The sequence below is a fragment of the Scophthalmus maximus genome, chromosome 12 (genome assembly GCF_022379125.1).
Source record: "Scophthalmus maximus strain ysfricsl-2021 chromosome 12, ASM2237912v1, whole genome shotgun sequence".
NCBI classification, from domain to species: domain Eukaryota; kingdom Metazoa; phylum Chordata; class Actinopteri; order Pleuronectiformes; family Scophthalmidae; genus Scophthalmus; species Scophthalmus maximus.
The window spans coordinates 11,927,917-11,942,098 of NC_061526.1; the positions used below are offsets into that span (position 1 = coordinate 11,927,917).

Sequence of the window (14,182 nt, forward strand, 5' to 3'; positions counted from 1 at the left end):
TTGGCCATGATAGGCATGTGATGGTTTCCGTTTGCACGCTGCGCAGGAGCATGAGGCCACCAAACAGACATGTGTGGTCAACAAAAAATTTAAGAAACCATAAGTTCTATTATTAGAATTGATGTATAGCTTTATAATTTTCCTTTAATCTCCCACCAGTTGGTGAAATAAGCTGAAATCGTAGTAATACTTCTTTTTAAACCACATACTCCTCAGATATAATACATCAAAACTCAATTCATTGTACTTTGCCGCCTAATCTTTTTAATCAGCTTGTTTAATATTTGAACTGCTTCAATTTTCCCGTTTCCTGATTTTATTTCCTTCTTCGCTTAAATTACTGAAAGCCTAACGTATTATTGAGCACCAGCCTTTTCAGCAAGCTCATAGCTATACAGCTAACTTACATCATAAAACTACACCAGCTAACGCTAACCGTTCTCCTACTGTACTGCCTTACTGCTATAGCATCTCTGTATGAACTCTTGTAGCTTTAGCTAAAGTGGTTCAGATGATGAAAGCTGTAGGGGTAACGAAGCATAGCAACCATGACTTGAAAATACATTTAACTGAGACATCCAAAGTTATGGGAAAGGAGACAATAAATCCAAACACATGGAACCAAAGGCCCAGGCTATCACAAATTCACGTATGGCCCTCCATGATTGACAAGAAGAGACACCCTCACCGATAAACATTCAGGTTCATGCAGGTTAGGGAGCTCTGCCCTTTTTTTTTCTTTAACCTCTTACCTTGAGCTACAATGTAGCGCGGCACCGAGCCGTGACAAAGGCTCTGTTCAATCAGATGCATATTCTTGGTCCTATGAGGCAGATAATAACTACTGATGCATACTAATCAAACATGTGGATTCTGAAGTTGAGGTAGAACAGAAAGCAAACGTGCAAGGACACACTGTCGAATTATTGCACAACACCAGTCGGTGGTTGGCAAACAAGAGCACACTGTGGTGCATGGTGCAGGATTTCTGAGTATTCAGGTTCCGAAAGGACTTCAAACTTTTACTGCCGCTCGGAACCACTGCCATTATAATGTGGCCTTGCAATAATGTTCAGCACTTGTAGACTTTACATGACATTATTGTTGCGACTTTGTCAAAGAAGTGTTCTCAATTCGTTTCGCCAGTCTGTGCTAAATGATGTTGCCATAGCAAGTAAAAGTTAGTCCAGCCAAAACTGGAACTAGGCCATTAATTGCTCTGTTCCACGTCATAGTGCTGAGAAGAGGCAAAGGGAACAACTAAATTAACAAAGTGTCATCTTCACTTTACTGCTCAGGTATATGTCTGAGACTCGATTTGGTCTATCGGACTCTCAGGTTTGCTGTATATTCATACTCAATGGTCAGACACGAGAGTGGTATTAATCTTCAGCAAGGCAATAATTGGATTTCCTTGGGTTCACTATGTGAAAAAGACATATTTTTTGTGATCGTGTATTTTAAATTCAAGCGGGTCAGAAATAACTTCTTCTTACCACTCTAGGAATTAAAAAAGTAAACTGCAGACTACTAAATATTATGAGACAGCCAACATGATGACACATGATGACCCAGTCTGAATTTACCCTGCAGAAATTCCTCACATGTCCACCAGAGGGCGCTGTTCCTCCACTGTAGGGAGTACTACAAGCAGAGTGTGTCATAGATACAGATCCCTTAACATGTCCCTTGAGATGTGAGCTTAGACTTCTGAAGGAAAAAATAGGAAGCAAATTTGATCGTGCATTTGATCAGTGATGGGTACATTAATCCTCGCGGTCAGACAATTTTCAAATTAAAGGAAAGTCCGAATTGTGCTTCTTTCTTCTGTAAATACCTAGAAATAAATATGCAGGGAAGCACTTCACAACCTCTATCAATCGCACTGCGTTAAGCCAAAATAAATTGACGCCAGAGAGAACAAAGCTGTTTTCAGCCTTTCGTACCCCCCCCCCCCCCCCCCCCCCCCCCCTCCCTTTTTGCTGAGGGAAAACGAACTGATTTAAATTAGAAAGAAAAAAAACTGGACTGGAGGATCAGTGTTGTACATTATTCCCTGGGAAATATAACACAGATCAAATACAGAGAAGCTTTCATTGCCAGATGCCATCACACAGACCTGTATCGGCCAAATGTACACAACAGGAGCCAGACGACACTTTTACCCAAAGGAAATGAGCGGCACTAATGGAGGAAGCCGTTTTTAAATGTAGTCATGATGTTCCTACAACTGTTCCACTGAAAAGTGTACGAACGTCTTAATCCGGAGGATTCTTAAACCCCGCAATTATCTGATAGTATCATAACATTTTGATATTGCCAACCAGATCTCACTCAGCGCTTTTCACGTGACATGTCTCCGCGTCTCCCCCCGACGGCGGCTCGTATAGTAAATAACACTGTGGAGCTGTGTTGGGTTGCATTCTTTTAAACACATTGGTTTTAAATGACAAATTATGCATCCCCTTTAAGCTGAGAAGGGTCAAAGGTCACACGTGAGTCACGACACAAGTGGTTGCCATGCAATCTGCAGAGTTCGGGGTTAATGATTCACACAGTGCCGCAGTGAACTTTTTGCTGTTGCTTATTATTCACAGTAAGAATTGAAGGCTTGGACCCTAAAACATAAGAAAATAGCTTTCAGTGTCACAAGGGTCCTGCAAGGAGCTACATGCATTATTTAAAACACACATGATCTTAGACACACTGTCAAAGAAGAGGTGGCAGGCCGCTTTTGAACCGGGCAGTGTTCCTAGTTGCGAAACACTTGTGTGTGAACTCAGACGTAACATATAGGGCAACAGGCAGCTGTGAGCAAACAGTTGAAATATGCCAGGGGCGTTACATCATCCATGGTTGTGCATATTGTATTTGAGCTAAATTATAATAATAATAAAAAAAGATTGCTGATAAAAATAGACTGTGTGATTTCAGACATCTGCAGGAGAGATGACGGCAAATTTATTCTGGCGAATACTTGGGCCACATGTTTGTGTGTTTCTTCTGACTCAATATAAGCCCTGGTTCCTCAGGCCAAGTCCAGCCCACATACAGTGTGACCGTCAGATGCTACTTCCACATCAGGACCACTTCTGACGCACAAAGAAAATCCTACCCGGCTGCCAGCCAACACTGAAGGGCCCAGATGTGGAAGTACATGCGAAGACCCAGCGTGCTGTATTTCTGTGGATTCAGTTTACAGGATGCAGTCACTTCAGTTACTGTTTTTTTTTATGACAATAGACTTCAACAGTATTTATGCTGAACAGTATTAGTGTCTCCATGCAGTACATGTGGCCATTTGGAATTTACATCCCCTTCAGAATGTTTGACATTTTCTACAGATTCATCATTTCTGTGATTCTACTCATCTTTGTCCTTAATCTGTCAGTGTGCTTGCCAACCATGTGTTTCGGTCTCTTCATATTTTACGACTTAACCCCGCCATGTCTGCGGCACTCGGAGCCAAACATAAACATTTAAAGGATGCGTACGATATTCACTGCCACTACTGTGGACCACAACAATATTTTTCCTCAGCCAAAACTCCCAGTTTCCCTTCGAGGCCTCACCTTCCTGTGTTTGTCCAACACATTCATCTGTAAAAGTAGAATAAAAGTCGTTGCCATGCCTTTTGAAGTTGGTCACTAATAAATACACATTATGCCACTTTATAGGTTCCCCATCAAGTTACTACTGGTTTTTATTCTCTGGAGGAAATTCTGGATGGTCTGGCGTGGAGATGTGTTTTGAATAGTTAACAGGCATAATCGGCGCATGCCATGACACTTGATAGAAGGGGTTCAAGTGTCTTGTTATGAGAAATATCAAGTGTCATGCCACATATATGTTGTGTCGATGATTTACCACCAAGCCTTACGGCTGTATCAGCAACTAAAATTGCCATCACAAAAAAACAGATGCATACTGTAAAACTCACTGTCTTCTCGCACACTCCATCTTCTCTTTTTACATAGAGTATGGACTTACAGTAATTATGGCCTATCTGTACTCAATCAAGCATGACCTGCTCTTGCAGCTCCTCATAGCTGTCAAAGCCTCCGGCGCGGTGTGTATGAGGGGTCAATACTGACAGCAACACGCACGGCGGCAGTGTTGTGAGCGACAGATTTAAACAACAGTGTTCCTTTTTAATTCTGTCCAGAGTTTAAATGTAATTGCTCAGTTTGGCAACAATTGGTTTCGCCTAATTGGATTCAAGCTTTCAAAGGGAAATGTTGTCGATGGTTTGCTACTAAAATCCCTCGCTAAGTGTGTGCACTCAGACAATATATGGATGGATGGATGGATGGATTTCCGCCATTGATCCGTGGCCTCATTCACTCTCACCTGGTGTTTAAAAACCACAGATCAGTTTTGCATACTCAGTCCTCAATTTCAAGTGCACTCGATAGTCCTTCAACAATTTCAATCCACAGCAGCTCTCGATTGCAATATTAACATGTCCTAAATTTTTGTCCTTTGTTTTTCTAAAATAAGAATGATGCCATATTCTACCCTCAAAGCACTACTCCGTGAGGTTGATGGAGCCTTGGAGTGTCCTGACATCTGCTTTCTATTTTTTTTTAAAACCTTATTTAGTATAAAAGGATGTGTTGACACATATTTGACACTTAGCAAGACCGCCGATCAATGTATTGTCTGTACAGTACATTTACACAATGAACATGTTATTTTTTGTTTAACGTGATGGGGGAAAACTGCGTTTTTTCTTTACAAGGGATTATTCACCTATTTATTAGTGGGCACTGTGACTTTTTGGAGTCTCCACTAATTTAAAACCACAAATTGGTAGGTACAGCAGATTTCGTTCGTTTTGAACAGAGCCAAGCTAGCCCGTTTCCCAATTCTTCCAGCTTAATGGACCAAACAACATGACACTAGTATCGATCCTCTTCGTCGGTCTTCTGGCGAGATGGCAAATAGCTGCATTTTTTTTGTCAAATATAAATTTTTAATTGGAAAAGACTTGTGTGTTGACGATGATGAAACAGAAAAAGAAAAGCAAATTAAGATAAATTTTCTTTTATGCCTCCAAAACATCTTCCTAAAACCTCTGAAACTGTGCACCTACAACAACTCAGGATGTTTCTGTGTCTTCTTCTCGGATGAAGGATGCCATAATGGTTCCCCTGCCGATCCTGAAATTTAAGATGCTGCCCTTGGAAGATGAACAGATAGTTGCACTCCAGCCGACATGAAGGACAGACCTTGTATCCACAAAGAGAATAGTCCACGTTTCGCATTGTCCCCCTGTCTGTGGATCATTAACTGCTGCCGCGTTAAAGAACACGCAGTTCTCCGAAATGATGAAAAAAATCTGAAAAAAGGTTGGTCGGTCCATCCTTTGCACATCGTCAATCTAACTGTGTGATGCTGGAAGCGAAGATGTACAGTCTGGCGACGTTCCCCCAGAGGCCTTCCTCTTTGATGGCCGGCACCATGGAAACGTACAGCGATTTGCCTGTCACCGCGTCCTGGGTGGAAAGCTCATATATACAAGTGCATTATGATTAGACTGAAGTCAGGGTTGTAAGACAACAGGGCCTCATTCTCACCTCTCTTTCAGCGAATGCGATAGACTGGTTTCAGAAGTGAGAATTCAATTGATTTTTCTTTCTTTCTTGTTTCTTTTTTGTTCTCGTCCTCAGGTATTGAATTGGTTTGTGTTATATGTGTAGATCCGCGAGACTGAACAAGAAAGAAAAGGGACAAAAAAGGGACAAAAAAAAGAAGAAAGTAAAACTGCAGATGGATCTCCAAGCTCACGGCTTACAACCTTGACAAACTGATTAGGTGGAAGAATACTTTCATGTGGCATGAAAGACGCCATCTGCCAGTCGCAATCCAACACACTCAGACAGTGGTAAACAGCTTTTGTGGCACGGACAGAAAAAGCATTTAGGAAAATGAAGTGAAGTGTTTTTTTAATGGAGATGAATCTAAAATGTGGCAACATAAAGTGAATAAATAAGGCAGCAGACTTAATTTTGTTTTTCCAACACCACACGGCCAACCCGGATTATCACGGGCTAAACCCTTTGCACGAGTTTAGTGCCACCGCAAGTATTCCGCCTCAACGAGCAAATCCTAAAAAAAACGCTGCTCTTCTTCTTCTACAGTTTAAAACGGGAATTCATTTTTGCCCTTCCACATCCTTGGACCTTAGCACAGTGCAACAGCAGCGACGGAGCTGTGGCTCTCCGAGAGAAAATGTAAAAAAGACGACTTCAAGGTCACAGATGCTTAATTACAGTGATGTTATCTCTAATGAACGGAATCATCCTCGCCGAGCCACCATTAACAGCACAGTGCCCCAATGCGCAGTGGACGGGGCTCGGCGATCTCTGGAGGGGTCATGAGCCGCTTGCGAGAACAACAACCACCGAACCTTCAAAAATGAACATCTGACTGCACTGCACACTTTCCCACTGTGACACTGAAGGGGGCTGTCAATCAATATAGCAACAAGATGTTACTCAAACTCCCGATTCTACAGGTTAATATGAGCTGAAAGTGAGCGAGTCATCTCCGGGGGAAGCACTTCCATGTACAGACATCCAGAGATGTGTTTTAATGTTTACTCTCCCTTTTTTAGCTCTGGTTTTAGGCTCCACCAACTCTTGGAGGGGGGGGGGGGGTGTGGCTCTTTACCTGCTTAAGTGCTCCACTGTGTTCACCAGCCAGCCGCTGACTTGATTTGCCTTTTGGTTCTGCGTAGGCGGTGTGTGTGTGTGTGTGTGTGTGTGTGTGTGTGTGTGTGTGCGCGCAGTGGCTTTAAAACCTCTTTTTTTTGTCTTGCTCCAAACAGCTGCCTGCTGCTGCTGCTGCTGCTGCATCAGTCAGGGTTAATGACAGTAGTGAGGGTGAAGTTATGACTCGTGAAGACAAAAAACAATGACCAGAGAGACTCTCAAACGCTCCGTATAACTCGGATGAACTGCAGAGGGGTAGCTGGGGGATCATTCTCTATAGATGTCTCACTGCACGTGACCCCTGCATACAGTCACTTGATCCGTAGCTGGTGTAAAAGAAATATCGATCGGTGTGTGGTGTTCAATCTGCCAGGTATAACACTATTTTCGTCAGTTTGCAGGTGCAGTGGGTTTTTTTTTTTTCTTCTTCCACACACATGTTCACGTTTATGTGTTCAAGCTATGTAGGAGATGAGTGTTTCAACAGAACTTCAACAGATACGTTAACAAAAGAGCCACACGCACTTTTGTGTGACCATCTGTGCACACAGGTGTGCTCTGAATAAACCTTTTACGCTGTCAGCCAGTCCATAATCAAGTATTAAATGTATATGCAAATGGAGAATTTGAACACACTTGTCATTTTTAAAAAAAATACTAAATCCAGTCGTGGAATCATTGCAAACATCAAAACCATATGTATGTTGTGATGATGCTGCCTCCTCTCCTCTCCTCCTCCTCCTCCTCCTCCTCCTCTTCCTCCTCCCCTTCTTCCACCTCCCTCTCCTCCTCTTGGCAGCATCCACTCTCATATTGTTGGCGTGCCGGCTGCTGCTCAGGTCCGTATTTACTCTGTCAGGACCCGGACGACCCCTCCCACGGCGACGCGCAACCCGACCTGCAGGTGAACAGTTTCGGCTTGCCTGTCCCCCTGTCTTCACGCCCTCGGCTGGGGCGCAAGCAGGCGATGCGCCTTGCTCCCAAATGAGCGAAGTTGCGTTCGGGATTTATTTTTTTTTTGGAGAGGGGGGGGGGGTATTCACACAAGGGACGTGAGCCTGCGTCGCGTCCGGAGCGCGCGTTTGGAAGCGGAGACGGTGTCGCGAAGGTGAGCTGCAGGCTCGGTTCATTGTTGCTTTTGGTTTGGTTTTCACTAAAATTCGTAAATGTGTTGGCTGTTTCCTCTCCACTGAGGCCAAATGACGCGCGTGTACGGAATACGAAAGGTGGGAGTTGTTCTACTATAATTAATTGGGTTAGTACGTTTCCTTTACGCTCAAGTCTGTGACTCGGAATGATTTGTAATATTCTCACCTCTGTAAACTTCAGAAGAACTAAAACTGTCCAGTAGCAATTAATCTACTCAGACAGTCCAACACCACCTCTCCAATAGAATTTTGTTTGTGTGCGTAAACAACAGTCCATGGCGCAAATGCATTCACTTAACATGGGCTTAGAAATTGATTTTAAAAAAAAGATGGAAGCTGCAACCGCATGATAATTAGAATATTTTTCTGAAGTAATTATTTCTTGATTGTTATTTTCAAAAATAATTACAAATTGATTTCCACTAATCGATCAATCGGCTGATTGTTGCTTATGATTATTATGAGGAAAGATTATACAGCAGGCTGTGGAGAATTTCCAATATTCAGAGTCATGTAATTATAATATTTATGATACAAACTTTGCAGGAGAGTAGAATTTTTGCAAATATTAATGATTTATTATTTTGCTGAGTGGCAGAATCTGCAAAAAAAATGAACGATAGATAGATAGGTAGATAGATAGATATATAGATAGCAAATGGGGGGTTTGAATTACCAACATGTATGGATTAGGTTACACTTGTTCCAGCATTTTCTAACAGTTGTCATGGGCAGATGATGCCAGTAGCGATCACTGTTGGATTTGAATGAGGATCATTATTTATTTTTAGAACTACACGCACCTTATGCCTTTCCCTGTATTACATTTTTACTTACATGCTGTTGCTATGTGTTCTAACTGTCTATGTCTGATTTATGTTAATAATAATAATGTACACTGACCCGCCATAACATTCAAATTGGTAACAGATTTTAATGTTTTCGTTGATTGGTGTAAACATTTAGAAGGGCTGTGTGATAGTCAGGCATATTACACTGTGTTAGTGTGGAAATGGTATGGTGATATATACAAATGTAATTAGTTGTAATAATAGAACAAAGAATAATTAACAAGATTAATTTCCATGTTCCCTGTATCGTCCTTGTTTTTTCTCTTCAGTTCACAAAAGCCAGCCATTATCAGATGCTTGTAAAGCTGACATGTGTACACCCAGCGAGACTGTGACCTGAGATCCCACCCTGAGGGAAGACCAGGATGCAACCCATCGCATCACAGCCTTCAGGCCAGACCAGTGTTGGAGGATGCCATTGCAACCCTCCAGCTGCAGCCTTGCTGCTCCTCCTGTGTCTTGGCTTCCCCACCTCTGTGGCTGTTTGCCCACCCTATTGCCTTTGCGCCAGTGATATAATTTCCTGTAGCGGCCTCAATCTGTCCAAGCTGCCCTCTGGTCTACCGAGCTACGCCACACGGTTGGACCTGAGCCACAATGCTCTCACTGCCCTGTCAACAGATTGGATTCCCCAACAATTTCACCGACTCGCTACACTGGTTCTCAGTCGAAACTCCATAAACCAAATTGAGGCAAATGCTTTCAATGCCACGCCACATCTCCTGCACCTGGACCTCTCATCCAACCGAATAACAGTGCTGAACGTGTCCCTCTTCACTGGGTTGAAGGAACTGAAAGAGCTGCTGCTATTTGACAACCAGATTGTCCAGATCAACCCAGGGGCCTTAGATGATCTTCATAGTCTGCAGAGGCTCTACCTCTCTGGGAACAAACTGAAGGCTTTCCCCCTTGGGCTTTATTGGGAACCTGGAGGGCCTCGTAACCTGACCTTTCTTGATCTGTCCTACAACAGGCTCACTAAGTTGCCTGTTCAGAGTCTGCTGTCTCTCACTCGCCAAGGTAGAATTTATCTGCAGGAAAATCCTTTGGTCTGTGACTGTGCTTTACTCGCCTTGCTCGAGTACTGGTTGTGGAAACAGTATCGCCCCCTGGTGGATTTCAGAGGCGAATACCCTTGTAGGGAGGATTCAGGACCAGGGCCTACTTGTAACCAGCAGGGAGTGTCGGACATGCCCCTTGAGTCACAGACTTACCAAGAGGAGCCAGGTAAATGGCTGAGAGTGCCATGTCCAGGGTTGGGGTCTTCTGCACAGGAGGATCTGGTGGTGTTCTGGCTTACCCCACGGACTGTAGTCAATTCATCAACCGATGATCCAAGTGCCCACTTAATAGTTCTCCCCAATGGCACCCTTGAAATCCGAGGAGCACTCGTGGAGGATTCTGGTACTTATGGGTGTGTAGCGGCCCGCCAGCGACACTATGACCCCTACACGTCTTTTGAGGTCAACGTGGTGGTCGGAAACGTGAGCACCGCCTCTGCCATTGGCTCGGTACGTCGCAGTGGCACAGAGCATTTCAACACCGCATTCACCACACTTGCCTCCTGTGTGGTTAGCATTGTATTGGTGCTGCTTTATCTCTACCTCACCCCCTGTCGGTGCAGAGAGAGCCGGGGTGGATCAAGAGGGTGCGGGGGACGAGCTATCATCCTCTGTTCAGACCCCAGAGAGGTAGAGTCAGGACAGCAGTGGTCAAATGGAAAGAGGGTGGCTTTTTTAGAGCCGCAGGCAGAGGACTCCAATATTGGCAGCCCAAAAACACCAGCAGTGAACTTGGATCATTCTACTATTGAGGGAATTCTCAAGAATGGAAGTAGGACAGTGGGACAGAGCCCCATAGACCCTGATCACATGGCATAGCAAGAACCTCTTACACACTGTATTCTCACAGTCTCAACCCAAATGTTTTTTTTCAGTGTCTTGGTTCAGTACACAATGAAAAAAAAATCTATTTGATGTAATCTAGTGTACTGTGAGTCTTGTGAAGTACTTTTCCCACTGTAGACTTTGGGTTGTTGTTCTGATGCAGCAGTTGCGGCCCTTGCGTAGGCAGAATTTCAATCATATCTCGACTGTGTCGTAATTGGCGTCTGTTTTTTACATTAAGAGTTCATATGGAAATTTTCTCAGTTACCATGAGGAAATTGTCACCGCAAAGATCACAAAGAGCATATAGATGTGGGAGGATTTTTAAATTGGGCCGAGAGGAATTCACACCTGATTTGATAAGCTGCTAGAGGCACTGCTGGTTATCATGCAGTATGTATTGTGAATACTGCCGTCACTGAGCCCCTTGTTATTTTTAACCAACAGTCTCCTACTGTGGAGCATATCATTTTCAAAACATGTCATAAGTGTCATAAACTTACTGTATCTCAACTTTGATATTTTCAAGGTCAAACATTGTTTTCTACATGCTGCACTCAAATGACCTATTCTAACCTAACCTAATCTTATATAACCCTGTGAATGTTTCCCCCTCCCTTTTTTTAACAAAGAAATAATACAAAGTGAGACAAGTATTTGGACAGGGACACGATTTGAATAATTTTGGCTATGTACAGTACATCAACTCAGTGGATTAGCGAAAGTCATCAAGATAAGCCTTTAAGCTTTAATTCAAGGGGTTTAACAAAAATACAGCATCAACTGTTTAGGAATCACAACAATGTTTTTTATATATAGTCCCTCCATTTTCAGACTCTCAAAGGTAATCGACAAAGTAATCGATCACAGCCGACTTGATGACTGTCAACAGTGCATGGAGCTATGGTGTCAGTTCAGATGCAGCCTACTGCTGCAAAACCGATTTGACAATACTTCACAATACAGATGGACGATGAATCAAAACTGCGAAACCAAGGCATGGCAATGGAATGTTCTTCAATGACAATCAAAGCAGCAACTGCAGGCAGCTGCTACAGTACAAAGGCCTGGCAAAGCATCTGAGGGGAGTAAACTGCATTTAACTCATGGCTTCCAGACCTCATGCAGTCAGCGATCGCAGAGCTTTTCATCCAAGTGTCAAAGATAATCCTTGTATTTATAGATAGTTTGTCCAATTATTTTTCAGTCTCTGAAAATAGTGGGACTATATACAGTATAAAAATGTATGTATTTCCTGAACAGTTAATGCAATATCTTGAATTGAAGCTGAAAGTCTTCACTCCATTCACATCATTGAGAACCTCACTGTCCACAGTAGTTAGGGACACTGTAGTAACCTATTGCATTGCTTTTAGGTGGAAATCCACAATATGATCAGTTAGAAAGGAAAGCGAAAAAAGAAAGTAAGGTACACAGACTCGTATTTAATCAGACTAAATGCATTTGATGGACTCAAATGTGGTGGAATGCTCCTGTAAGTTGTGGTTCACTCAAATGACAAGCGACGTACAGTATTTTCTCACTTCTCTACAGTTGCAGAGCTGCGCTGATCATCAACAGTTTTACTAAAAATGAGTAATGTGAAAGGGATCACCTGTGAAACGGACAATTGGTCATGACTGAAACCACACACAAAATTCCTCCATTGGATTTGAGGCAAAAACTTTTGTGTGTCACATCTAATCTGATTGATCACCATATCAAAAACAATGTCTGTAATGAAATAGGTTGTCTGTAAGAAATATTACAGACAACCTGATCCCTCCTTCCCATTCAAATTGGACTTCCCTGCTCACCTTCCACTCTCGTTGTTACTCAAACCCACAGCTTTACACACAGCAGATTCATGGGGGAATTGATCCTCATCGGTTCAGACAGGAGTGTAGTTTGGGCTCAGGGACGAAGCCCCAGTCAGCCCAGATCAGTGTCACAGAAATCAAAAAGAGGTATGCCAGCTCGCCCCAAGCCCCAAGTGACCTGCTTTCCTTTGTCCTCTTCGTCTGATTTTATAGCTGTCTGGAATCATGTCCAAGTGCCAAGAGGCTTGTTATAGTTTCCCCGGCCATACCTGTACACACTGTCTGAATATCGACTTCTATCGTATATTTCTTTTGTTTTGTGAGACACAGGGTAAATTTTAAGTAGAGGCAGTGAAAGCAAAACTTTGTCAAGACTACAATGACTGATATTTGTAGAAATGAAATAAAATGTTGAAATTTTGGAGCACGAGTGCGTTCTTTTATCCCCACGAGTGAATATGACAGTAATACTTATGTTCAACTTGTTTAGTTCAAATGTTCAAAATTTTTGGCTCCACTCTCTGGTCAAATCTTTTTATTTGGTATTACTCTGGCGTGAACTGAAACGAGGCTTTTTCGAGTGAAAATTTTTAAGTAGTGTTACATCAGCAGGATTTAAGCATGACAAATAACCTCTTAGTGAGTCAACAAATCGGATTTTCAAAAATCCTCTTACAAGGCTTCCCTTGTGCAGTGTTAAAATAAAAAAGGAAAACCCTTTTCAAACCTTTTTTATTTTTTTGCCTTGCACACTCGTCGGTCAATAGCTTTTCCAAGCAGAATGAACATGTTGGAGTCTTTTACAACAACCTCATGCTATTCGGAGGCAAGTAGCCATTTGCAGGTGTTGAAATGAGGCTTCAGGTAGTGCTGGATCCCATTCGGACTAATTTAAGAATCCCAAATCTGTTCATCATGACAAGGTGCTTTCATAGGTCAACATTGTGACATTTGGAGAGTGTTGAGGGAGCGTTAGGAGAACATGTTGTCGCTCCGCTGAATGATATCATTTTAATGATGTACAATTAACGTTTTCATCTGCAGAAAATAGTAACATCAGAATCGAAGGAAACATTGTTTGAGCTTGACAACTGATTTTATAATTTCTGTATTAAAAAAAAGAATTCTTTTGGACACCCCATCTTTATGGAAGTACCACATGAAATTTCTGATATGCGTTTTTTAAAGATCCCATATTTTACAACATTCTGGTGTTTTATAAGAAAATATTTAATGCTATTTAATATTCATAAGCCTCTCTTCTGATTGTTTTTGTGAGTGTCGCATGGCCAGGCCAACCACAGGTAACATGTTGTTGACGACAGGAGACAACCAACCACCTCCTCAAACACGTGTTGCATGAGTGGCATAATTTCTGTCGTGAATGGGGCAGTGCGTTGAATATTTTGCGTATTGGTGTGTGTCTGCGTAGTACGAATGAAAGAGATAGAGAAGAGCTGAACTAACTCAGAACTATTTTACCTTCGAAAATTCATCGGTAACTGGTGTCCAACGCGGGGCTGAGGTGGAAGACGCAAGAGCGAACTGCTGCCAAAGCTAAGAGCTGTGACTGCGGTGGCGTGTCTCCCTCTCGGCCCCTTCTTGGGCATTAGCCACCAGTCTCTTTTATTAATATCCTTAGGAAGCCTGTGCAATGATTAAATAATAATAAATAATAATAAGAGGGACTTCGCCAGCCTACTGCTGGTCGGCGCTCGGGCCCTAATGAAGCCATGTGCAATGATGCAGCTTCCTGACATC

General features: G+C 42.7%; 1 protein-coding gene across 3 annotated transcripts; it reads left to right on the forward strand.

Annotated features, from left to right (window-relative positions):
* Positions 1-7,466: 7,466 nt before the first annotated feature.
* On the forward strand, positions 7,467-12,843 carry LOC118317980 (amphoterin-induced protein 2-like). Of its 3 annotated transcripts, none has more exons than XM_035647220.2 (2): positions 7,467-7,620; positions 8,985-12,843. In XM_035647220.2, the coding sequence occupies exon 2, from the start codon at positions 9,081-9,083 to the stop codon at positions 10,593-10,595; it is 1,515 nt and encodes a 504-aa protein (XP_035503113.2). In that variant the 5' UTR covers positions 7,467-7,620; positions 8,985-9,080; the 3' UTR covers positions 10,596-12,843. The 3 variants fall into 3 exon arrangements, with proteins under 3 accessions (XP_035503113.2, XP_035503103.2, XP_035503120.2); XM_035647210.2 differs by lacking the exon at positions 7,467-7,620 and adding an exon at positions 7,728-7,824; XM_035647227.2 differs by lacking the exon at positions 7,467-7,620 and adding an exon at positions 7,819-7,942.
* The last annotated feature ends 1,339 nt before the right edge of the window (positions 12,844-14,182 follow it).